This window comes from Pseudophryne corroboree, chromosome 8, assembly GCF_028390025.1.
Source record: "Pseudophryne corroboree isolate aPseCor3 chromosome 8, aPseCor3.hap2, whole genome shotgun sequence".
NCBI lineage: Eukaryota > Metazoa > Chordata > Amphibia > Anura > Myobatrachidae > Pseudophryne > Pseudophryne corroboree.
In genome coordinates, this window is record NC_086451.1 from 334,900,771 (window position 1) to 334,927,050 (window position 26,280).

At 44.6% G+C, this 26,280-nt stretch overlaps 1 protein-coding gene across 6 annotated transcripts in view; it reads left to right on the forward strand.

Moving 5' to 3' along the window:
• Positions 1–26,280, forward strand: part of FGF13 (fibroblast growth factor 13) — a 676,355-nt gene that overhangs the window by 568,045 nt on the left and 82,030 nt on the right. For 5 of the 6 annotated variants that reach the window (XM_063937423.1, XM_063937422.1, XM_063937426.1 and 2 more), the window contains 2 exons: positions 21,197–21,307; positions 24,770–24,873. In XM_063937423.1, the coding sequence (XP_063793493.1) occupies positions 21,197–21,307; positions 24,770–24,873 (215 nt within the window). Of the gene's footprint in view, positions 1–19,131; positions 19,919–21,196; positions 21,308–24,769; positions 24,874–26,280 lie in introns of those variants that run through there. The other variant, XM_063937424.1, reaches the window with a different exon arrangement.

Genomic DNA, 26,280 nt, shown 5'->3' on the forward strand with positions numbered 1-26,280 from the left:
CTGTCCCCCCCCATCCAATGGGCTGCGGATGGGGAGGCTGATAGCCATTTGTGATAATGAAAAGATATTGTTTTTAGTAGCAGTACTACAAGTCCCAGCAAGCCTCCCCCGCATGCTGGTACTTGGAGAACCACAAGTACCAGCATGCGGCGGAAAAACGGGCCCGCTGGTACCTGTAGTACTACCACTAAAAAAATACCCAAAAAAACACAAGACACACACACCGTGAAAGTATAATTTTATTACATACATACACACATACATACATACTTACCTTATGTTCTCACGCAGGTCGGTCCTCTTCTCCAGTAGAATCCAAGGGCTACCTGTTGAAGAAATTCTACTCACCAGATCCATGGGTCCAGGCTCCTCGGCAAATCCAGGGTTAATCCACGTACTTGAATAAATAAAAAAAAACGGTGTCCCGACCACGAACTGAAAGGGGACCCATGTTTGCACATGGGTCACCTTCCCACGAATGCCAGAAACCCACTTTGACTTCTGTCTAAGTGGGTTTCTTCAGCCAATCAGGGAGTGCCACGTTGTAGCACTCTCCTGATCAGCTGTGTGCTGCTGTCCTCACTGACAGGCGGCACACGGCAGTGTTACAATGTAGCGCCTATGCGCTCCATTGTAACCAATGCTGGGAACTTTCTGCTCAGCGGTGACGTCACTTTAGGTCAACCGCAGGGCAGAAAGTTCCCATCATTGGTTACATCATCACTTCATTGACTTCATCAGGGGCTCAATAGCAGTAAAACAGGCTTTGCAATAACAGATGTAATAAAGAATGAGCTGATTTCACAGCAAGGATTGTATTGAATATGCCAACTCAGTAAGGCAAACAGTAATACAATAATGCTGAGTTCGGTATAAGCCACAATTTCGTTTTCGTGGATAAGTCACTGCTGACTAGGAGAAGCCACTCTTCCTGCTGAGGATTCTGGAAGATATCATTGGGTTCAGCTCCCTTAGACACCACCCCTTTCTCTGCATTTGTACTTCTGTACTCCGTCTAACAGGGAGTACGACTTGAGGTTGAGCTCTTCATTTAGCGCTATTGTTAGGTCTACTCCACTTTCCATATATATATATATATATATATATATATATAAAAAGCACATACTAGGAAGCATTATTATCCAACTTATTTCTTTTCAAGTCCCCTGACTGTCAGCACTAGTACAATGACCATGTGTCATGTTTTGCTGTGGCATTTTAATCAGAGCAGAAAACAACATGAGAATATACAGTAACATGCATTCCACCTGGCCTGCAACATATCAGCAATTGAGGTCTACCACAGGAATTTGCTACTATATTAAAATAATACCAATAATGTAATTGGTGAAATGCAGCTATCTGTCACAGCAGGAGAGGCTCCAGGTCATGCCTCACTAAGTTCACTCCCCAATGTTATTGTGATGCAATGTGGTGTGAGAATTGCCCAATCACATAATTTGATCCAATTTATGAGGCTGCAAGGAAAAATCCAGCCTCTGGTAATTAGTGCGCCAGAATCCCACAGCAAGCTGAATTGGGAAGAGCAAACAATTACAGTAACTGTAGGGTAATCCCCACGGCTAATTGAATTCTCCCCATATGTTTATATAGGGCTGTGATATGACCGTCTGCATTAAGCTCCTGAAAGCTTAACTTTCTAGAGCTTGTACCTGCTAGTTTACATCAAAAACCCTGGAGAGTAGGGATGGGCATTGAAAAGTGATCTTTCTGACAGATAATTATTCTTCATGCCAGATTCATTGTGATATTTGGATCTATCCTGGAGGTTTGATGTATCAATAGGATCAATCCACAAATCAAATACTGACACCAATTTTCTTACCTATTCCATGTCATCTCTTCTTCCATTGCGCATGCATGACCTTTCCTTTTTACTTTTTATTGTCTGCACATGCACAACCTTTCCCTGATTCCTTGGATAAATGTAATAGCCTACAAGCTGCCTGAAGTGTGGGACTTTGTGCAAGAATGCCCATAAGGCAAGACCAGATTGCCGGTTTTAAAAAATGGGTATTCTCGCCAGGGGCGTTTCAACAGAGGTGGGGGCCTGTGTGCACCTTCGGGTGAGCCCCCTCCTCTGTACAGCGCTGTAGACTCTGGCACTGTGCCGGAGTCTACTGCGCATGCACGGTTCTCCAGAAACATGGCACCCGTCATGATCCGGAGACCAATTTGGTTATTGCGCATGTGCCACGGCCATTTTGGCTGCGATTTCTGCCACGATCGCAGCGCCCGACCCTGGACTCCGGCAAGGTAAGTATTAAAAGAAGTGCAATGTGTGCGGTGTGGGCCCCCCCTGGACCCAAGGGCCCGTGTGCATCCGCATCCATTGCACCCATTATAGAAATGCCAATCATTCTCGCAGAAAGTCCCGCACCTCCATCTTCTCTCAGGCTATTACATTTAGTCCCCTAACTGCACATGCACAACCTTTCCCTGACTCCCTAACTGCACATGCACAACCTTTCCCTGACTCCTTCACTGCACATGCACAACCTTTCCCTGACTCCTTTACTGCACATGCACAACCTTTCCTTGACTCCTTCACTGCACATGCACAACCTTTCCCTGACTCCCTATCTGCACATGCACAACATATCCCCGACTCCCTAAGTTATACCTCCAAACTTCTTTGTTCCTTGAAGAGGTATATCTTCGTGCGCCGAAGGCGTGCGGTCGATATTAGGGGGAACGGTTATGGGGAGTGGCCTCACGGCAAGTGCCACACTTGCTAATCACGCCCCCATTTTCACCACTATGGGAGTATGGACAGCACTCAGTGAGCTGCTGGCCATGACTACTGTCCCTTTCTGCCAGGGAATATATGCTGTGCGCATGTGCACAGCATCTATTCACCACTGCTCTGCTTAGAGCAGCAATCTCCCAACTACCCTCCACCGTGGGAAACTGCGACTCGCGAGTGGGACAGACCGTGAAAAACAGGACTGTCCCACCAAAATCGGGACAGTTAGGAGGTATGACCTAACTGTACATGTACAATCTTTCCCTCACTCCCTAAATGCACACACAACCTATCCCTAACCTCACATGCACAACGTATCCCTGACTCCCTAACTGCACATGCACAACCTATCCCTTTCTCCCTAACTGCACATGTGCAACCTATCCCTGTCTCCCTAACTGCACATGCACAACCTATCCCTTTCTCCCTAACTGCATACCCTTCAACTGTACCTTTTTGCCAGGTACAGTACCTTTTTTTATGGTCTGTACCGATTTTTGACTCTCCAAACTTCCATTGAAAGTATAGGAAAGGGGGCATGGCCACACTCCCTTTACACGTGGCCACGCCCCTTTTCCTAGTTTGTACCGATTTTTATGTGTTAAATGTTGGAGGGTATGTAACTGCACATGCACAACCTATCCCTTTCAGTTTCTGCCTAACTGCACATGCACAACCTATCCATGTGCACATGCACAGCCTATCCCTGACTCCCTAACTGCACATGCACAACCTATCCCCTTTCTTCCTAACTGTACATGCACAACCTATCCCTTTCTCCCTAACTGCACATGCACAGCCTATTCCTGTCTCCCTAACTGCACATGCACAGCCTATTCCTGTCTCCCTAACTGTACATGCACAACCTATCCCTTTCTCCCTAACTGCACATGCACAGCCTATTCCTGTCTCCCTAACTGCACATGCACAACTTCTCCCTGACACCCTAACTCAACACACGCATTATCAATCCTTAACTGCACATGCACAACCTATCTCTGACTCCCTAACTGCATAGCACACACACATACAAACACACACACACACACACACACACACACACACACACACACACACACACACACACACACACACACACACATTTCCCTAACAACCTAACTGCACACACAGAACCTTTTCCTGACTCCCTAAATGCACACACACAACAGTTTCCTGACAACCTAACTGCACACACACAACCTTTCAATGACTCCCTAACTGTACATGCAGAATCTTTTCCTGACTCAATAACTGTGAACACACACACACACACACACACACACACACACACACACACACCTGTACAACCTATTCCTGACTCTCTGACAGTACATTCACAACCTTTCCCTGACTCCCTAAATGCACATGCAGAACTTTTCCTGACTCCCTATCTGTTCACGCACTCAAAGTAATACTGGTCCTGCAGAATATCGATATTATTCTTGTGATTATTATCTAAATTAAATACAGAGATACCAACCCTGTATTAATCCGAAAAATTGATACACGCATGTGTATTTTAAACCACCCAGCAAATTCCCTGATAGTCTGGTATGCAGGCAAACAGAGTAGGAGTGTATTCATTTTTTTAATGCGATAAATGATACCTCTCCCCCTTAATGAGACTTAGGGGGAAATTCAAATAGCCCCAATATTTTTCGTGTGTGAAAATGGGAGATTTTCACAATTTTTTTCATGTTTTAACAACTATTTTCAAGTTATTCAATTGCGCCAGAAAAAATATTAATTTTCAAGTGATAACACATAGAATCTGTGATAAATTCACAGATATATGTGTTTTCGCTGCAGATTTGCAAAAACTGTCTTTATCAGGGTTTTTATTTTTCCAAGCATGCTTATGTCCCAAATAAACATCCCCAGTAATAGCTGCCACACTTCGGTGCTAATAGTATAGTCATGAGGGATCAATTAGCTTGCGGTAAATTGCCGCGGCTAATTGAATTCCCTCCTAAGGCAGCAAACTTACAGCTCCCATGGAGGATATGTCAGATTTCACCTCTCTGACCGTACAGTCTGCACAATGTTGCTATGTGTATGCGGTGGTACTGTTACACTCTCTCTATGTAAGCAACACACACATTTATGCATACATGTATGTACAAGGCCAATATACATTTTGTTCTCCAATGTTCTCTTAAAAATATATCTACAGTAACTTGTCAATTCACGGCAAGTATTCTGTACTCTATAAGAAAGTAATCAATCATATCTAATCGATACAGTACAATGTGGCATTTCTGCCATGACAGGAAATGCAAATGACCTCTTTATGAGTAAATAACACAGCACCCTTGTTATATTAACCAGTTAAGTAAGTGCTACACTTCCCCTATTGCTGGGTCATGAGAAGCCAGTCATACAGCATCTAAAATTCAAATCAACTGCTTGAGCCAAGGTATGAAAATCAATAACTTTAAGTGGAGACTCAATATATTAGATGTATCATTTACAAAATAAAATTATCTATATTTCCAAGAAAGTGTAAATTGATTTCTATAGAATATATCAATTGCCATTTTTAGAGTAGCTGATACATAAGTCGTATGCAGGAGGAGTGAAAGCTTAACTGCACCTCTAAAGATGGCAGATAAAAAGATTTAAGGGGGGTGCTCACGGAGAGATCCATGCTTAAAATCTAAGCAATCTGACTAGATTGCTTAGATTTTAAGCACAGATCACTCGTGTGTACCCCCCACAGCGATAGCGATGCGCGGCCCCGCGCATAGCTATCGCTGGTGCTAGATTGAGCCTGCAAGCAGGCCAATCTAGCACGTCACTCATTTTAGCCGCTGGGTGAAATGAGCGCCCCCCCGTCCACCCCCGCATCGCTCAACACACATCGTGCTGTGCTGAGCGGCAGGAGAGATGTGTGTTGAGCGGTTCGCTTAGCACACATCTCTCCCGTGTATACCAGCCTTAAGGGTAAGTTTTGGACAATTACTTCAAACTTGTTGGTTATGGTGTCAGCTATACCCAGCCAAAGCAAACTGTGGTGAAGGAAGATTTTGATCAGGGACATAGAGCAAGGTGTTAAAGCAGTGACAGTAAGCTAGCCTTGTCCCCACTACACTACTGCTGCTGCAGTTATTCTTAGTATTTCATAGTACGCATCCCTTTAATTGACCACTCCATACACAGGTCATGCAATGAGCACATGTGAAATATTTCCATGGCTAGATCATTAAAAAAATAGTTTGGATGGTAAGGAAAATCCCAAATGCATGTAGGGTGCATTTTTAAAGATTACTAACTACCCGTTAATTAAAAGATTCTGGCAACAGATTTGCCATTTTACGTTGGATCATTTGGTCAATTATGCACCTCTTACGCCCGAATGGGCATTATTTGGCGTATTACCTACTGAATTGAGAGTTTCCAGGGGGATTAGGAAATTGCTCCTAGCAGTGTCTGCGGCAGTCTGCAAGGCGATTTTACAATTATGGACCCAAAACACAACACCTAACCTTCAAATTTTTCAGGATAAACTGTTCTTTAAGTACAGAAAAGATATCTCCCAGCGCTAAATTCTATCAAATGAGTCTTATATATTTTTTTTTACTATATGACCAAACTGTCAAACATCGATCATCACAAGGAAAATGTTAAATGAATAAATTTCCTTTATTAAAGGTAAAATATAGAACTCATATGGTGTCTTTTTCAGTCACTCATTAAAAATACTAAAATGACTATAGTGATTCCTAATACCGGTATACTAGAAAATAAATAACAGACTGTCACTCACCGCGGGCAGCGGCAGCCGCGCTTGTCCCTGCGGGTGACCTGGTCTGCCCGGCGCCTCTCTTCTCCCGGCGATCTCCGGTTCCAGCGCCGGGTCGGCGCGTTCCTCCGGCGGCTTCCCGGAGCGAGGGCGCCGCCATCATAGTGAGGTCAAGGAGGCGGAGCAGGACTGACGTCACCTGCCTGCTCCGCCAATCAGGCAAGGGCGGGGAATTCAAAACCAGACGCCAGGCAGAGATCCGGTGCCTGAGTATCTTCGTTTCTCCCGCAGAAGCTGTGATTCCAGAGCTCCCACGTTCCTGTGATCTCCGTGCCTCCAAGCACCCTGTACCTCCAAGCGCCTCCGTGCCTCCAAGCACCTCCGTGCCTCCAAGCACCTCCGTGCCTCCAAGCACCTCCATGCCTCCAAGCACCTCGTGCCTCCAAGCACCTCCGTGCCTCCAAGCACCTCCGTGCCTCCAAGCACCCTGTGCCTCCAAGCACCTCCGTGCCTCCAAGCACCTCCGTGCCTCCAAGCACCTCGTGCCTCCAAGCACCTCCGTGCCTCCAAGCACCCCGTGCCTCCAAGCACCTCCGTGCCTCCAAGCACCTCCGTGCCTCCAAGCACCTCGTGCCTCCAAGCACCTCCGTGCCTCCAAGCACCTCCGTGCCTGCAAGCACCTCCGTGCCTCCAAGCACCTCGTGCCTCCAAGCACCTCCATGCCTCCAAGCACCTCTGTGCCTCCAAGCACCTCCGTGCCTCCAGCACTTCAGTGCCTCCAGTGCCTCAGCATTCAGTGTCACTGTGCTCCCGGCACCTGTGTGTCTCAGTACCTGTACTACCAGCACCTCAGTGCCTCCAACACCACAGTGCCTCCAACACCACAGTGCCTCCAAGCACCTCCGTGCCTCCAAGCACCTCCGTGCCTCCAAGCACCCTGTGCCTCCAAGCACCTCCGTGCCTCCAAGCACCTCCGTGCCTCCAAGCACCTCGTGCCTCCAAGCACCTCCGTGCCTCCAAGCACCCCGTGCCTCCAAGCACCTCCGTGCCTCCAAGCACCTCCGTGCCTCCAAGCACCTCGTGCCTCCAAGCACCTCCGTGCCTCCAAGCACCTCCGTGCCTGCAAGCACCTCCGTGCCTCCAAGCACCTCGTGCCTCCAAGCACCTCCATGCCTCCAAGCACCTCTGTGCCTCCAAGCACCTCCGTGCCTCCAGCACTTCAGTGCCTCCAGTGCCTCAGCATTCAGTGTCACTGTGCTCCCGGCACCTGTGTGTCTCAGTACCTGTACTACCAGCACCTCAGTGCCTCCAACACCACAGTGCCTCCAACACCACAGTGCCTCCAACACCACAGTGCCTCCAACACCTCAGTACCTCAGTATTCAGTATTTCTACAAGTCTTGTCTTTCAGGAAACCTTCAAGAATTCTTCCGTGCTTCCTGCCTGCCGTCTTAATCCTGCATGAGGAAGACCTACATCCGGCCATCTCTACTGCGACCCAGTAGCGGTTCCTCTTCCCGGTCATCGGAAGAAGCCCCGAGTCCACAACACTCCCAAATCAGGTCAGTGACAGTATACTCAGGCCAGATGGACCCGGGGAATCAGAACACGGACTCAAGTGTCATCCAGAATCTGGCTTCCCGAGTACAAAGTCAGGAAGCGGCGCAAGGCCAGGTGATGCAGTACCTCCAGCAGTTGTCCGGGCGTCTGGATCAGATTCGTCTCTAGCCTCTGTAATTCCGGCACCTGTTCCAGTAGTTGCACCAGTTGCCGTTGCCAGCAATGTTCAACCATCGGCCGGTATCACCCCACGCCTTCAGCTGCCTACTCCGTCCCGCTATAATGGGAATCCTAAAAATTGTCGCGGTTTCTTAAACCAATGCGAGGTACATTTCGAGCTACTTGCACACAACTTTCCTACAGACCGGTCCAAGGTAGCATATATTATTTCTCTGCTGGAAGGGTCTGCCTTGGATTGGTTGTCTCCATTATGGGAACGATCTGATCCCATGGTTTCCAACTATACCAACTTCATCACGTCCTTTCGAAGAATTTTCGACGAACCCGGCAGAATGACCACTGCTTCTTCCGACTTGCTCCGTGTTCGACAGGGCACCCGTTCCGTGGGTCAGTACGTGGTTCATTTCCAGACCATTGCCTCCGAACTACGCTGAAATAATGATGCCCTGAGAGCTGCCTTCTGGAACGGTCTTTCCGACCAGCTGAAAGATGAGCTGGTTACTAGAGATCTGCCGGATCCATTAGAAGATTTGATTTCCCTTTGCGGCAAGGTGGATCTTCGGATGCAGGAGCGTGGAAGAGAACGTAGCCGTTCGGATCGTTCCAGGTTCCGGAATCCTACTCCTAGACCGGTGGCCTCACCTAGCTCGGACGAGCCCATGCAAATTAACCGATCCCGACTGTCTCCGGAAGAACGACAGCGTCGTCGTGAGGGTAAACTCTGCCTTTACTGTGGAGCCGCAGATCATTTTCTTAAATCTTGTAAATCCCGTCCGGGAAACGGGCAGGCCTAGCTTGTTCCGGAGGAGTCAAGCTGGGAGTTACGACAAAAGCTTCTCCAACTTCGGACTGTTTGCTTCCTGTACCTCTAGTCTCGATTCAGTCTCCAAGTCTTGTGAAGCCCTGTTGGATTCCGGGGCTGCGGGGAACTTCGTATCTTCCTTCTGTGCCCAAAGCTTGGGTTTAAAGTTACGGCCTATCGAGCGGCCAATTTCACTGACGGCTATCAACGGGACTAGAATTTCCAAAGGTCTTATAATGTGGCGCACGGGGCCAGTTAAGCTGCAGGTTGGGGCTCTACATCAGGAAGGTCTGGAACTCTTGGTAATCCCAGAAATGCACCATGATCTGGTTCTTGGAATGCCTTGGCTAAAAAGTCATAATCCCCACATCGACTGGAAGTCTTCACAAATTCTGTCCTGGAGTTCCTTTTGTCACACTAATTGTCTCACTCCTGTTTGTCCGCTCCGTGTCTCCTCCAAGACAGATGAAGAGCACATTCCGGAGGCGTATCAAGGGTACAAGGACGTATTTTCGGAACAAGCAGCTGATCTGTTACCACCTCATAGGCCTTGGGACTGCCCTATTGACCTTGTCCCAGGGAAGACGCCACCCCGTGGTCGCACATATCCTCTGTCACTTCCCGAGACTCAAGCTATGTCGGAGTATATTAAGTCCAATCTGCTCAAGGGATTTATTCGCTCCTCTTCCTCCCCTGCTGGAGCGGGCTTCTTTTTCGTGAAGAAAAAGGACGGGGGGTTGAGACCATGCATCGACTACCGCGGTTTAAACGATATTACTATCAAGAATAAATACCCCTTGCCACTAATCACAGAGTTATTTGATAGGGTTCGTGGTGCCCGCATTTTTTCCAAACTCGACTTGAGGGGAGCTTATAATCTTATACGCATCCAAGAAGGGGATGAATGGAAGACTGCCTTCAATACCCGAGATGGGCATTACGAATACTTGGTGATGCCGTTCAGTCTCAGTAATGCTCCCGCTGTTTTCCAGGGATTTGTCAATTAAATCTTTCGTGACATGTTATATCAGAGTGTTGTGGTATATTTGGACGACATACTGATCTTTTCCAAGAATCTTGTCGAACACAGGACTCAAGTCAAAGAGGTGCTCCACCGTTTACGAGAGAATCATCTCTATGCCAAGCTTTCCAAATGTACCTTTGAAGTAACATCAATTCCGTTCCTCGGTTATATCATCTCGGGGACGGAGCTTCGCATGGATCCGGAAAAGCTGTCTGCCATTCGTGACTGGTCTCAGCCTCTTTCTTTGAAAGCAATACAAAGGTTTCTGGGCTTTGCGAACTACTACAGGAAATTCATTAGGGGTTTCTCCACCATTGTTGCGCCCATTACTGCCCTGACGAGAAAGGGTTCTAATCCAAGTTTGTGGCCTCCGGAAGCCATTGAGGCTTTTTCCCACTTAAAGTTAGCTTTCATGACGGCTCCAGTTCTCCAACAACCAAATTTCGATGAACCTTTCTTCCTAGAGGTTGATGCATCTTCAGTCGGGGTTGGGGCTGTTCTCTCTCAGTACTCCTCTGATAAGAAATTACATCCGTGTGGCTTCCATTCTCGTAAATTCTCTCCGGCCGAACGAAATTACACTATTGGAGACCAGGAACTCTTGGCAATTAAATCCGCCTTGGAAGAGTGGAGATATCTTTTGGAAGGGGCTAAACATGTGTTTACCATCTACACGGATCACAAAAATTTGCTGTACATCAAATCCGCACAATGCTTGAATCCTCGCCAAGTGAGATGGGCACTTTTCTTTTCTCGATTCTCGTTTGTTATCAAGTACCGGGCCGGGACTCTCAATATTAAAGCAGATGCGCTTTCCCGTTCACAAGCTTCCACAGACGAGGATGAATCTCCTGAGCGGGGTTTAATTCTAAATCCAGTTTCTGTCTCTGCTGCTTTAACTACTCCAGCTCCTCCTCCTGGAAGAATGTCCGTACCAGCTAGATTCCGGCCAAGAATACTACAGTGGGTCCATAACTCCAAGTTTTCCGGTCATCCCGGTGCCCAGAAGATGTACAAGTTTCTGCAAAGGTCTTACTGGTGGAACACCATGAGGAAGGATGTACAAGATTGCGTTAATTCTTGTCCACAATGTACACAACATAAATCTCCTCGTCTGCCTCCTGCAGGGTTACTTCGTCCTTTGCCTATCCCTGTGAGACCCTGGACTCACATTTCCATGGACTTCATCACTGACTTGCCCTGTTCCAAGGGTTGCAACACCGTTTGGGTAATCGTTGACCGTTTTTCGAAGATGGCACACTTCGTGCCTTTGACTGGTCTCCCGACAGCTCCGAAACTGGCTCTACTGTTCATCCAAGAACATTTTCGATTGCATGGGTTGACACAAGAAATTGTTTCTGACCGTGGAGTACAGTTCACCGCCAGGTTTTGGAAAGCCCTCTGTTCAACTCTACAAATTAAACTTAAGTTTTCGTCCGCTTATCATCCCCAAACAAATGGTCAAACGGAACGAGTCAATCAAGATCTAGAGACTTTCCTTCGTTTGTATCTCTCCCCTTCACAGGACAACTGGGTGGAGTTGTTGCCTTGGGCGGAGTTTGCCCATAACCATTTGTTTCATTCTTCCACTGGGGAATCACCATTCTTCGTCAACTACGGGTTCCATCCACGTGTTCCAGAATTTCCAAGCATTCCGATAGAAGAGGTTCCAGCTGTAACGTCCACTCTACGACACTTCGGACAAATTTGGAGAAAGGTTCATGCTAATCTTAAGAAGGTTTCAGTCCGGTACAAGTTCTTCGCAGATAAGAAACGGCGAGCCGCACCTCAATATAAAGTTGGGGACAGGGTATGGCTGTCCACACGTAATCTCCGGTTGAAGGTGCCCACCATGAAGTTCGCTCCAAGGTTCATCGGTCCTTACCCTGTGCTACAAGTCTTAAATCCTGTGGTCTGTAAACTGGGTTTGCCTTCCCACCTTCGAATACCTAACGCCTTTCATGTTTCTCTACTCCGTCCCCTCATTCTGAATCGGTTCCACTCAGCATCCCCTAGGCCAACATCTGTAGTAACTAAGCTGGAGCGGAGTTTGAAATCAAAGCTATTCTTGACTCTCGTTATCTTCATAAAAAATTACAGTACTTGGTGGACTGGAAGGGTTATGGTCCTGAGGAGAGAAGTTGGATTAAGGCTACTGAAGTAACGGCTCCTCGACTGGTTCGGATCTTCCACTCCAGACATCCAACTAAGCCCGGAAAGTGTCCAGGGGCCACTCCTGGAGGAGGGGGTACTGTCACTCACCGCGGGCAGCGGCGGCCGCGCTTGTCCCTGCGGGTGACCTGGTCTGCCCGGCGCCTCTCTTCTCCCGGCGATCTCCGGTTCCAGCGGCGGGTCGGCGCGTTCCTCCGGCGGCTTCCCGGAGCGAGGGCGCCGCCATCATAGTGAGGTCAAGGAAGCGGAGCAGGACTGACGTCACCTGCCTGCTCCGCCAATCAGGCAAGGGCGGGGAATTCAAAACCAGACGCCGGGCAGAGATCCGGTGCCTGAGTATCTTCGTTTCTCCCACAGAAGCTGTGATTCCAGAGCTCCCACGTTCCTGTGATCTCCGTGCCTCCAAGCACCAGCACCTCCGTGCCTCCAAGCACCTCCGTGCCTCCAAGCACTCCGTGCCTCCAAGTACCTCCGTGCCTCCAAGCACCCTGTGCCTCCAAGCACCTCCGTGCCTCCAAGCACCTCCGTGCCTCCAAGCACCCTGTGCCTCCAAGCACCTCCGTGCCTCCAAGCACCTCCGTGCCTCAAAGCACCTCCGTGCCTCAAAGCACCTCGTGCCTCCAAGCACCTCTGTGCCTCCAAGCACCTCCATGCCTCCAAGCACCTCCGTGCCTCCAGCACTTCAGTGCCTCCAGTGCCTCAGCATTCAGTCTCACTGTGCTCCCGGCACCTGTGTGTCTCAGTACCTGTACTACCAGCACCTCAGTGCCTCCAACACCACAGTGCCTCCAACACCACAGTGCCTCCAACACCACAGTGCCTCCAACAGCTCGGTACCTCAGTATTCAGTATTTCTACAAGTCTTGTCTTTCAGGAAACCTTCAAGAATTCTTCCGTGCTTCCTGCCTGCCGTCTTAATCCTGCATGAGGAAGACCTACATCCGGCCATCTCTACTGCGACCCAGTAGCGGTTCCTCTTCCCGGTCATCGGAAGAAGCCCCAAGTCCACAACACTCCCAAATCAGGTCAGTGACACAGACAAGACAAAAAACACCAAACATATACAGTCTGTGATACGCTATCTTCTAGTGATTTACTCACTATAATTTTCCAGACAAATTGTTCTCAGATGAATAAGACCATTGTATGACATGCAGTCCTGAATATCCAGGAATGGGGTAATCTTCCACCCAGTTTCTTGACATCCTGAGGAAGCCTGCTGAGACAGGCGAAACTAGTCGATTGCAGAGACGCCATTTCACTGTCTGCCGGCAGACACCCGTGTGTTATGGGCTTCATGAGATTGACGTAAATGGCTCTTCATATGGTTTACCTGGGACAGGAACGCTTACTGGATTCAGGAAGTATTAGCCTGAATTGATTACAACTAAGACTGCTGTGTTGGTTAAAGCAAGCCAAGAAACTGGGTGGAAGATTACCCCATTCCTGGATATTCAGGACTGCATGTCATACAATGGTCTTATTCATCTGAGAACAATTTGTCTGGAAAATTATAGTGAGTAAATCGCTAGAAGATAGCGTATCACAGACTGTATATGTTTGGTGTTTTTTGTCTTGTCTGTTATTTATTTTCTAGTATACCGGTATTAGGAATCACTATAGTCATTTTAGTATTTTTAATGAGTGACTGAAAAAGACACCATATGTAGAGTTCTATATTTTACCTTTAATAAAGGAAATTTATTCATTTAACATTTTCCTTGTGATGATCGATGTTTGACAGTTTGGTCATATAGTAAAAAAATATATAAGACTCATTTGATAGAATTTAGCGCTGGGAGATATCTTTTCTGTACTTGTAGTTCTAACAATAGGGAGGATAGTGGAATCCTCTCTTTTCTCCATAGCAGCTTAAAGTTATCGAGTGAGGCAAAAAAGCGCAGTCCCCAACTCTCTTTTTTGCATAAACTGTTCTTTATTTTCCATTTGGACTGGCTAGAAACCTCTCTACAAAAAGAGGCTCGGACGGAAAGTTTTTCCTAACCTGGGAGAGCTATGGAAGATCCTCTGATTTCCTTTTGATGACATATTGCTCATTTCGACCTAGAGATAATTGTTGAGTGGTCAACGATAACCGATATGTGATGGATAATCTGTCTTCTTGTACTATGTTCAAAGATTCAATAAAGGAAAGTTTAAAAAAATAAATAAAAGATTACTAACTAATCCTGAATTGGATGACAATAGATGAATGGTAGATGACATTATATTTTTCAGAGGTCTCACAAATAGGCCCTTTTCCCACATGGGACCACATACTTCATTTGTTGAGATGCTTCAGATCACATTAAGGAGGCAGAGCAATGCAGAAGGGCCACATGTGATGCGTATGGTTGCCACTGTTTGTTGACAACACTAGAGGCATTGGAACGCTGGGGAGAGGGAGTGGAGCACTTACCACGGGATCACCGCAAAGACTCCTACTTTAAAAAGTGTCAGAGGTGCAGGCGCTGGGGAGATTGGAGCGGAGCACTTACTACGGGATGACCGCAAAGACTCCTACTTTAAAAGGTGGGGATGTCTGAACAGGCTCATCATGACCACACCTCCTCCCAGTAATGCATCAGTGAAGAGCTGACTAGGACAGGACAGGGGGCAGCACGCTGCGGCAGCACATAGCACACTTTCTAAAGTAGGAGTCTCCGCGGGGATCCCGTGTAAGCTCTCCCCTGCATGGAGAGGGGAGAAGGGATAATCGGGGGGAGCGGCAAAATTTATTTTTATGCTTCCCCCCATCACAAAACATTCTGGCACCCCTGGACAGCACTATTTGGAATGGAATGTTTCAAGCTGGCTACACAGGTCTATCATTTTTGGCCCACGCAGCGAAAGATGGAAACCAATTTCAATAGGGCATTAAGGTATTACAGTTGGCTCACACACGGCCCAGTTAGTTCAGTTGACAGATGACTGCACAAACATCCAAAGTTTTGTCAACCAGAATTACAGGCATGTCTGAAAGATTAACAGATAGCATTTGCCAACAGCCAGTCATAGGGGATCATTCAGATCTGATCGTAGATGTGCTAAATTTAGCACATCTACGATCATTTACTCTGACATGCGGGGGGACGCCCAGCACAGGGCTAGTTCACCTTGCATGTCAGTGCCGCCTCCTCCCCCCCTCCATACACACACACAGTTACAAAAGCATTGCACGGCGGCGATGCTTTTGTACCTGGCGAGTAGCTCCCTGCCAGCGCAACTACTGTGCGCTGGGTCAGGCCGCTACTCACAGCGGCCCGCCCCTAATGTTCCGGACACGCCTCCATTGTCCAGACCACGCACACCAAAGGCGTTCCATCTCACTGGACTCCCGGGGTGCGCGAGCGCACTCCAAAAAAAAATCAGACTGCGATTGATGCCGCTGCAGCGATGCAGTCTGAATTACCCCCATATTCCGCTGCACGGAGCATTTACCCTGTTTCAAACCTTGAAACTGCTGTTGCTCCTCAGTAAGAGTATGGCTATAATAATTAGAAAGCTATTATTTACATTTGACAAGTACATTTTAAGTGTGTTCAAGGTAGGAGCGACTGCAACATTTTGTTAATTAAATCTATTGTACGTGATAGTCGCACATTAATTCAATCACCACCTTTTTTTGAAATGGCAAGTGCTAAATCATTAGATTACCCTCCACCTTAGACACTAAATTATATTGCTTTTCAAGGCTAAATTGATAATGAGTGCTATTGGAAAGATAACATTTAATATTTACCATAGAGATCTAAGAAAAGCTGCCAACATTAGCATTTTATCACTGTTTAATCCATGTGGGCTAAGGTAGCCAAGAGAATATACATAATTGTTAACAAAAAGAGAACTGTGTGGAGTTTGTTTATTCTCCCCATACTTGCGTGGGTTTTGTCCGGGTACACCTCCCACAATCCAAAAATATATATTGGTAGGCTAATTGGATCCCAGCAAAATTAACCCTAGCGTGAATGTATGTGCATGTACATGTGGTAGGGAATATAGATTGTAAGCTCCACTGGGCCAAACAATCTCTGTAAAGCGCTGCGGAATATGCACTATATAAATAACTGGTAATAAATAATAAATAAATTATGCCACAAGCTGAATTCATCAGACCCAACTTTGCAGTATATGATCTGGGCTTGTGGCCATCGTATACAGCCTAATGGTCCAGCACATACAAATTTAGCCACGCTCATCTTACTGCGATGCGGCATGCTGCATGGCGTGCCAGGCTGTGACTATTTGCAGATGGCGATTGCTCCGTTAATTCCATTAGGAATGAATGGATGGATCGCTGGCTGCGAAAAGTTGCAGGTTGGCATGCCATGCAGAAAGCCGTGTTACAGTATGCTGCATCGCAGCAGAGATGACCATGGGGGTCATTCCGAGTTGATCGCTAGCTGCTTTCTTTCGCAGCGCAGCGATCAGGTCAAATAATGGCAATTCTGCGTATGGGGCGCACTGCGCACGCGCGACGTACTTTCACAAACTCTAGCAACGATTTTCAGTCGCACTGCTGATCGTTGAGTGATTGACAGGAAGTGGGTGTTTCTGGGTGGTAACTGACCTTTTTCGGGGAGTGTGTGTAAAAACACAGGCGTGCCAGATAAAAACGCAGGTGTGGCTGAGGAAACGGGGGAGTGGCTGGCCGAACGCAGGGCGTGTTTGTGACGTCAAAACAGGAACTAAATTGTCTGAAGTGATCGCAAGGTAGGAGTAGGTCTGCAGCTACTCTCAAACTGCACAATCTTTTTTTGTAGCAGCGCGGTGATTCTTTCGTTCGCACTTCTGCTAAGCTAAGATACACTCCCAGAGGGCGTCGGCTTAGCATTTGCACGACTGCTAAAAGCAGCTAGCGAGCGAACAACTCGGAATGAGGGCCCATGGCTCATCCACATGAGAGTGGTATAGTCTCATGGTCAACTCATAGTCATGCACACATTTTAAGATACAGGGGCCAATTCATTATCACTGATGGACCCATTACACATGCAGAAACGCTAGTTAATTTTTAGGCCACCTAGTACTCTGCAAACTTTTTGTTTTCAGAGTTCTCCTGTGGGACCCAACACAAGCTTTAGATGGCGCTGATTCCCAAAGTCCAGCTCCTTACTATGGGAAGGAGGTGCGGGGTTACAAAGAGGGTTCCGAGTGAATCCCTCTGACGCCTCAGTTCTCTGCAGCCAGGTGCATGCGTGAATGTAGGTCACACTTGCGCAGTCAGCCTGAATGGCACCAGTAGGTAACATTGCTACTTTGGTAGCAGTGTTAGCGATTGCAGGGATAACTGCTTTTGGAGTAGCTGTAGTCGCTCTGGAGTACTACTGCATTGCTCCGGTAGTTAAGCATTCACCACCACAACCCGTATTTTATTGTTTGTTGCTATGTACTAATAGCATAATACAGGAGATGTCACAGAAATCTCCAGCTGAAGGCCGATTAGCAGTACAGATCGCAGTTCCCATTAATATCAAAGGGGACTAAAATCTGACCCTTATGTACCAAACTCTGAAAAGCAAAGCTTTCAGCCTATGGACTTGCAGACAGAGATTTTCTGATCTCCCTTCCGCAGCCTCCGTCTGCGCTGGCTCCGATTCTGGAAACTGACTCTGTACACATGTTATTAAAAAACAGTTCCAAAATGCAGGGAAAACAAAACCCTGCGGGTTTCACTTAGTACATAGGGGGTCATTCCGAGTTGATCGTAGCTGTGCTAAATTTAGCACAGCTACGATCATCTTCCCTGACAATCGGGGGGACGCCCAGCATGTCAGTGCAGCCCCCCCCCCCCCCCTCCCGCACAAATACACAGCGGCAATGCTTTTGTATTTCTGGAGTAACTCCCGACCAGCGCAGCTTCTACGGCTGTCCGGAAGTTGTTCGTCGCTGCCGCTGGCCGCAGCGGCTGCGTGAGATGTCACGCAGCCGCCGCAGCCCGCCCCCCAATGGTCCGGCCACGCCTGCGTTGGCCGGACCGTGCCCCCTAAACGGCGGCTTAACGCCGCCGTTCAGCCCCCTCCTGCCCGGCGACCGCCTCTGTCTCTGGCAATCTCTAGGCAATGAAGACTGCCATGCGCCAGCGCACTGCAGCGCCGTCGCATGCACAGTTCCAACCCGATCACTGCGTCAAACTGCAGCGAGCGATCGGGTCGGAATGACCCCCATAGAGGGGATATTTTCATAAAAAAATGAAAATATTCACTGCGAAATGGAATGTCAATATTAATACATACATTAAATAGCATGATTGATACTTTCAGTGTCATGAGCAACGTGCCATCTATGGCATCGTGTTGGCTATAGAGTTTCAGGCAGAATATAATTGGAATAAAGGCAAGCATAGTTAATGCTCTCTTTTGAGGAAGAACTAGGCAGGAAAATTACACAGACCAATCAGGATACTCCCACTAACAGCCAATCCAGTGCCCTCAGCAATGACCAATATGGATTATCTCTTTTTTCCAAATCCAGTTACTCACCTTGCATCTTTAATGCCCTGGCAATTAAATAGTCATTTGACAATTAATTAAAATTTCCTTTTTCTCTCCGGGAGGGGACTTATGAGAGCAGGTTACCTTCATCAAAGCACAGCTCATCCTATCCTGACATGTCATGCCTCTTGCAGAAATAGGAGAGCCTGCAATGTAAATTCATATATGACTTTAATCAACAAATGGAACAACTGAGCTGTAAATGCCTTTGTTGTGCTCAGTAAAAGTAACCAGATGTGTGCAGATGACATAGAATAGGAGATTGGTCAGAGCTATTCTGTATTTCATTGAAAAAAGGAGGGGATCAGACCATCTGCATCTCTTTCTCTCTCTTCCTCTCTCTCTTCCTCTCTCTCTCTCTCTCTCTCTCTCTCTCTCTCTCTCTCTCTCACACACACACACAGTTACAAGTGGCTTCAGTGCATGAAGACTGAGGCTGCTGCTGCTGCATTGTACACAGCTTTCTTGGAATACAGAAAAGGCTCATTTTTATCTCGAATGTAGCTAGTGTGTCTAGGGGAAGATGCATCAGCTGGAAAAAACAGACGTGAGCTGTATCTGTGATGCCAGAATGGATGTGGAAAGAACAGACCATTGTCTTATCGAGGTCAAGCCCGTACTGCACCGTTGGTCAATATTCAGATTTTAAAACTCTGAACAAAATATCCACTGGATAAATAAAGAAGAGTAACTATATGATCTGGGACAGAGCCTAATGGTTTAAAGTCTGAGGGATTGAAAAAGTTGTCGCGATTTACAAGGGGAGGAAGTGAGTTAGGGTATATATTTTTTACCAGTGGATCTGAATTATTTGACCATATTCATTCTTCAAGAGGAACTCCATTACTGATCATAGAAAGATTGATGTTACAATTGTGAACTTTCTTAGTCTCCAGGAAAATAATCGTCGTCATATCTGATCTTGTGGCGATTGCTGTATTGTACGCCTGAATAGACCGACCAAATTTTTTTTGTTGGTGAACATTAGTTATGGCTGCCGCTATTGCCAGCTCCCTTATTAGGCAGAAGAGACAAGCTCGGGAGAGGGAAAAATCCAACGCATGTAAATGTGTTAGCAGCCCCAGCAAAGGCAAAGGGAACTGTGAGAAAAATAAACTCAATGTCTTCTCTCGGGTCAAACTGTTCAGCTCCAAAAAGAGGAGAAGACGACGACCAGGTTTGAAAGCTTCTTATGGTCTAATGTCGACCTTCTTTATGCATCAGTCATGCTTCATCAGATATTGCATAGGTTACATGTATCAGTGATTCCACTTTATTATATTATGCTTCAGTAAATGAGCTTTTAGATTTTACTAAAGTGTACCACTACATTGTTATACACAGATCGAAAGGCAAAACAACATGGTAATAAGTCAAAGTACAGGGATAGTCTCTTGCTTGTGATTGGAAGGAAACTGGAGCAATGTGTTCCATTGGTCATTTTATTTGTCTTTTTAAAATAATCTATATTTTAAGATAGTGATCGGAACATAAGTCCTCAGTATTGTAAACCTATTCAAGACGTTTCCTAATCAGGGAAAGATTGCATAATGGTTCTTTATGCAGATTTTACGCTCAAATGGCTAATATAAAGTATTCTGAATTTATTGGTGACATGGCGATGCCACCGATACATTCTGATAGTATATATATATATATATATATATAAATGAGTGTGTGTATGTATGTGTACATACATATGTGATATTTGTGTGTGTGTGTGTGTGTGTGTGTGTGTGTGTATGTATATATATATATATATATATATATATGCCTATTATATAATCCTACCAATACAAACCTGAAATATGTCTATCGAAGTATTATTATTATTAACAATCATCACATTCATCTTCATATATGCCCTCAAACATTGTTGACATGACAGCAAATTATAGTCCAAGCATCATTGGAGGTGATCTTAATCTTGCTATAGGATTGTGTAAGTCATCAGGTCCTTTCTATGCAGTATGAATGGCCAAGACTGCTATAATCCGTGTAAGGATAATCACTAGGCATTCCCCCTTGCTATAAACATATTATTTCACATTCACAGTCTTCCTCTGAGCAGTGGTTTGTTACGCAGAAATGGGATTTCCCTCTTGCTATTTATTGTTCATGTTTTTCTCTCCTTCTGAGTGAATGAACTAACACATTGCGCACATAAAATAATTTACCATGTGGCTGTATGCAGCCTACTACAGAATGTACTCATCTTAAAATAAACAGTTTAGAGTAAAAAAATAGGATACGTATATAAAAATATGGCTGTTATTTGTATTTATCTACAATGAAAGAAATAGGTGTGTACCCTTATAATACATCATATTTCAGTCTCTGAAATCACAGTGATGAGTGACTGATGCAATTGTACAGAACTGATTCAAAGTTTGTTGAATTCTGTCATGTTTAAGAGATGGTTCTTATCTGCTTTGTGTTGTCTGTTTACTTACAGAACCTCAACTCAAAGGTATAGTCACTAAGCTCTATAGCCGGCAAGGATACCACTTGCAGCTCCAAGCAGATGGCACAATTGATGGGACAAAGGAAGAGGAAAGCAGCTACAGTAAGTAGTTATTGATCTGTTTCTTTAGCTCTCTTACCCCTGTACATAATAGTGGGCAGTTACACAGCTCTCTGAATGCAGCGTAGGGTTGTTTAGTGCAGATGGTAACTAGGCAGGCAATAACGTGTGTTATATGTGTGATGCAAATATTACAAAGAAAAACTGAGCTGGGGGACAAGGATGTTGACAACGAGTGAAATGTTATCTCCATGGAGATCTAGAGATGTCCTCTAGATTGTATCGTACATTTAATCAAAGAAAGCTATATTCACCCACACACCCTGCCAGTAATAGACCAGTCCCCTCTTCACTTTTACCCAGTTACTCATTTAACCCCTCACCTTCCCAGATGAGTCAACGCACACCAATGGAGCCTTCTCTGACAGCAGGTAGCTGGTTAATCACGCACTAACCATCTCCAATGCCTCCCTAATATAAAAAGAGTAGATTGGGCAACACAAACGCAGACAGAATAGTTTTATCAGTTCTTCTGGAAAGTTCCATTTGCAAAGACTGTGTGATAATTGTTATTTTTAGACACCTAAAAGCAGATAAGAAAGGCAGATGCCACCCTGTTGCTGGAGTGTGAAAGTATTTAGTCATCAATACAAAAGCAACCCTTATTTTTATTATCTATGTATTCTTATGTATGCTATTTAACTTGTCAACATGTCTTTATGCACAGAGGTTAATATCCCAGGTGTCCAAATTCTGTCCATAGTCTGTCTTCTGCGTAGGGACATTCTTGTTCATGAGTTGTAATGTATATATGTATGTATGAAAAAAAGACCATATAATCTCTATAGGATCATAAATATCCTATAATGTTGCCTGTAATTTGTTCCCTCAGTTAAACACAGAGTTAGGGGCATATTCAATTGTGTCCTCTGAATTTTTGCATGAAAAAAACAGGGTATTATCACAATGTTATACCCGTTTCTTGTGCAAACATTTTCCCATTTTCTAACGATAGCACATAAAATCACGGATAAGTTCCTGAATCTACGTGTTTTCGTGAAAGAAAAATGGGCTGATAGGGCTGGTTATCGGGGATTTTTTTTTATCTGCCTGTCTCAGGCAGGTGAAAAAAATCTCCAGTAACTGTCGGCATCGGGGACATTTGAATATCCCCAGGGAGGTCAATTAGCTAATTGAAAATCCACCTTAGTATATTACAGAACAAAACTTGAAAAGTTTTCACTCGGAACAGTTATAGAATGGAACAGCAAGACATGTATAAAGGAATGGACATGCATGTAATGTGCTGAATAAGGTGTAGGCTCTGTATTACTAAATATTAATAATGATACTACTACTACTACTACTACTACTACTACTACTAATAATAATAATACTTATACTATTAAAAATGCATTCAGGATTTAGATTTGTAAATGTTGAGTGTCCATTAAAATATGGATTTGCACAATTTTTTTTCCACTTCTGTATATTGAGTTACAGTACAAACATCTACATAGCATATGCAGCATATATGTAGATGTAAACACTGTATACAGTTATCATCATCATTAACCTCAAAAACTGCCTTATTTAGGCGGAGAATTTACGATAGGTAATTATTAATGTATGTCAGAGATTTGTATTAGCCAAAACAGGACGCATTTCAAAGGGACATGCTTAGCAGTGCATCTGTGTGTCCTTACTGCACTGCAGTCACATCTAATCAACCCCTTGACATGCAAGTGTTAGATACAGACAGCTCAAAGTACTGGTGCAAGTCATGTGCACAAGCAGTACAGTACATTTACACATCTCACATATCTCCACAGCACAAATGCAGGTGCATCCACTCTGAATTGTCTGCCTTGTGTGTACTGCTATAGCTACATAGCCTAAAAAGTAACAGTGACACCACTAAGTGGCTACCAGCGCTTTGTTAGAACATTGCCATCAGTCGTGCTGTGCTTCGGTTTTGTTATTTCATAGAAATTACTTTTTCATCACCGTTAACCTTTTTTAAATTGGTTTAACCCAAGTAATTAACTCTGTAGAACATCATTAGTAGATAACTTTCAAGTCTCCCATCACATTATTCGGCAAAGCTTTCATTTATTTTAGCAATCTGTACTCTGAGATTGCTGTTCTTGACTTTCAAAATACTATTTGAAGTGTAGTATACAAAGTGTAAAAAATAAACACCTTAAACCACGTAACTCATAAATTTAAAATCAATCAATCAATCAATCAATCAATAAATATAGTTATTTATTTTAGAGGGTGATACAATTCAGTGCGAGGTCTCATAGGAGCCTTGCATGGGGTTTAGTATGATATACCTACAATCAAAATCCTGACCGTTAACATACCGACATTTAATACACAGACAAGGTCATAATACCGACATTTAAACTGTCGACAGGTCAAAAAGTCGACACATGTTTTTCATTGTTTTGGTGTGTATGTTGACATAGGTCGTCATGGACACCGTATAAGTGCACCGCGTCCTCTCTCATGGGCGAGCGCACGGTGCCTTGCTACACTCTGCACACTATTATATTCCCACTCCAAGTCGGTTTTAATTAAATTTGTTTGACCTGTCGACATTTTAAGTGTCGGTATTTTCAACTTGTCTATATTTTAACTGTCAGTATTTTGACCATGTCGGAATTTTGACCTTGACGGTATTTTGACCATCGGTCAATTGTTGTCGGTATTTAGTCTGGATTTTGATTGTAGGTAAATTGACCGCATCCCCTTGCATGATGACACTCAGAGAATTAGAAATAGTTTTGCATGGGAGCAGAGATAAGCAGTTTTATTTATGTGCTGAAAAACCCGGAAATGTACAAAAGTCGCATATCACAGCAGGACCTCATGCTGAATTTAATCAACAGCATATATAATAAAAACTAATGCTCACACATGTAGAAAATAAAATAGAAACAATTGTAAAAAAAAATAAAATTTTTTTATTGTTATTTATATTGTGTTTTCTTTGCCTAACCAATTCCTATGTGTACAAGAACTATTGGATTCTAAAGAGAGCAACAAGAGTGTAAATGTTTTGATATGTAAAATCAGATGATGAGTCAGTCATTGTCGTCGGTATCACAAGATTAAATTTAAATGCACTTTTGATAGTAAGAACTAAGAAGTAGCTATGGATTAATCCAAGGAAACCCCAATAATCGCAAACATCTGTTGCTGTGTTTTTTTGGATTATTATTATTGTTGTTGTTGTTGTTATTATATAAATGTACCTTTGCTCTCTTCTAGATTATAGCTGCTTAGTATATCTATCAGTAGTATTTTACATTAATGAAAGACGTACATCACATATGGTGATAAATTACAGCTACTATGAAATACTGTAGTGAGCCACTTATTGCTACTTGATGCTTTTAAGAGGCTGCATTAAGAAGTTGGTGGCAGTGATTGATAATACTTAAGCATTTAATATACTGATATAAACATGCTTCAGTTTATTTTTATTTATTTCAGCTTTGTTTAACCTCATACCAGTTGGCTTACGAGTGGTGGCAATTCAAGGTGTTCAAACTAAACTATACCTGGCAATGAACAGTGAAGGTTACTTGTACACCTCCGTAAGTACTTGTTTCATTCTGGAATGCATTTATTAAGAAGTACTGTGCATGCTTTATCCTGCGTAAATAATAAGTAAACACATAATATGACATACTGTTGAAAGTGCCTTGTTATGAGACTTGTAAAGACTTGCTTATGCTTGTAGTACAATGCAGCCTAGTTCTAGTACCAGGGTAAAGTAATGCTATTTGTCTAAAGGTTTGAACTGATTCTTCAGTGAAATAATACTTAGCTCTAGAGAAGTGCTTATATCTGTGGTATATTAGTTGGAATGTGTAGATGGGTAGTTTATTAAGTGAGGCATTGATTGTTCTGTTGCTGGAAGAATCTTACAAGTGTGTAGGAGGGAAGATGGGTGAATCATCTTCTCTTACAGTTACAATGGAAGCGGTATACCTTTGTGCCTTCTGGTACCATGTACACATCAGGCATGCCGGTAAAGATGGCTTTAGCTGTTGGAGCAACACAATGCTTTCCAAAGCTTGGAACATTACATAATTTATCAGCCTGCATAAAGATCCATGGGGTCACTTATGGATGGACCATAGCAGCTATAGGAGATATCTGCTCTTTGTACATCCTATGGATACTTAATTTTTGCCGGTATCCCTAGTAAATGTCTGTTTTCGGGAAAATTGACCCCAAATAATATTGATAAATATGCCCAGCTAGTAAATACAAAATATATAGTACTGTAGGGGGTCTATAGATAAAGAGTTCAAAGAGCAGAATAATTGGTACTGAAGCCGCTGTGTAATACTTGTATAATCTCTAAATTCCCCAGCAGTATTGTGAAGTCTTTTGATGCTACGTATACATTTTGATAATACTGTAGCTGTCAGCACAACATATTCACCTCCAGTGATAAGTGCGGTGCAGATTGCAGCACCCCTTTCCACCATATTACTGGTTTTGTTCTGTCATATATATAGAAATGTTTTAAGCAGCATTCTTACATTTTCCCACTACAATGCAAACCTGCATGACAAAGGTAAGTTGTGGCTAAAAATGAAAATGTCCCTTTCTATGTTTTGCACAGTAATACGACATTATAGAGCAAAATTATAAATTTGGTTAGCATCCTGCATCTCATGGCTCTCCTGCTCTCACAAGTAGAGATCTGACCAAGAGACTGGAATCTCCATTCTACTGTGAGTAAACTCTGAGCTGAATGGACATGTATGCTGCTACTACAGAATATGTACAGTGTGTGCAAGTAGAAAATCGAGGGCTGTTATTAACCATTTAAGTGCACACATGAATACAGCACTATCTATGGGAAAGCTGCGCAAGATGTAGTCTGTAAGAAGCAGGGGCGTTTCTACAGAGGAGGGGGCCCGTGTGCACCTCCGGGTGTGCCCCCTCCTCTGTACGGCGCTGTAGACTCCGGCATTGTGCCGGAGTCT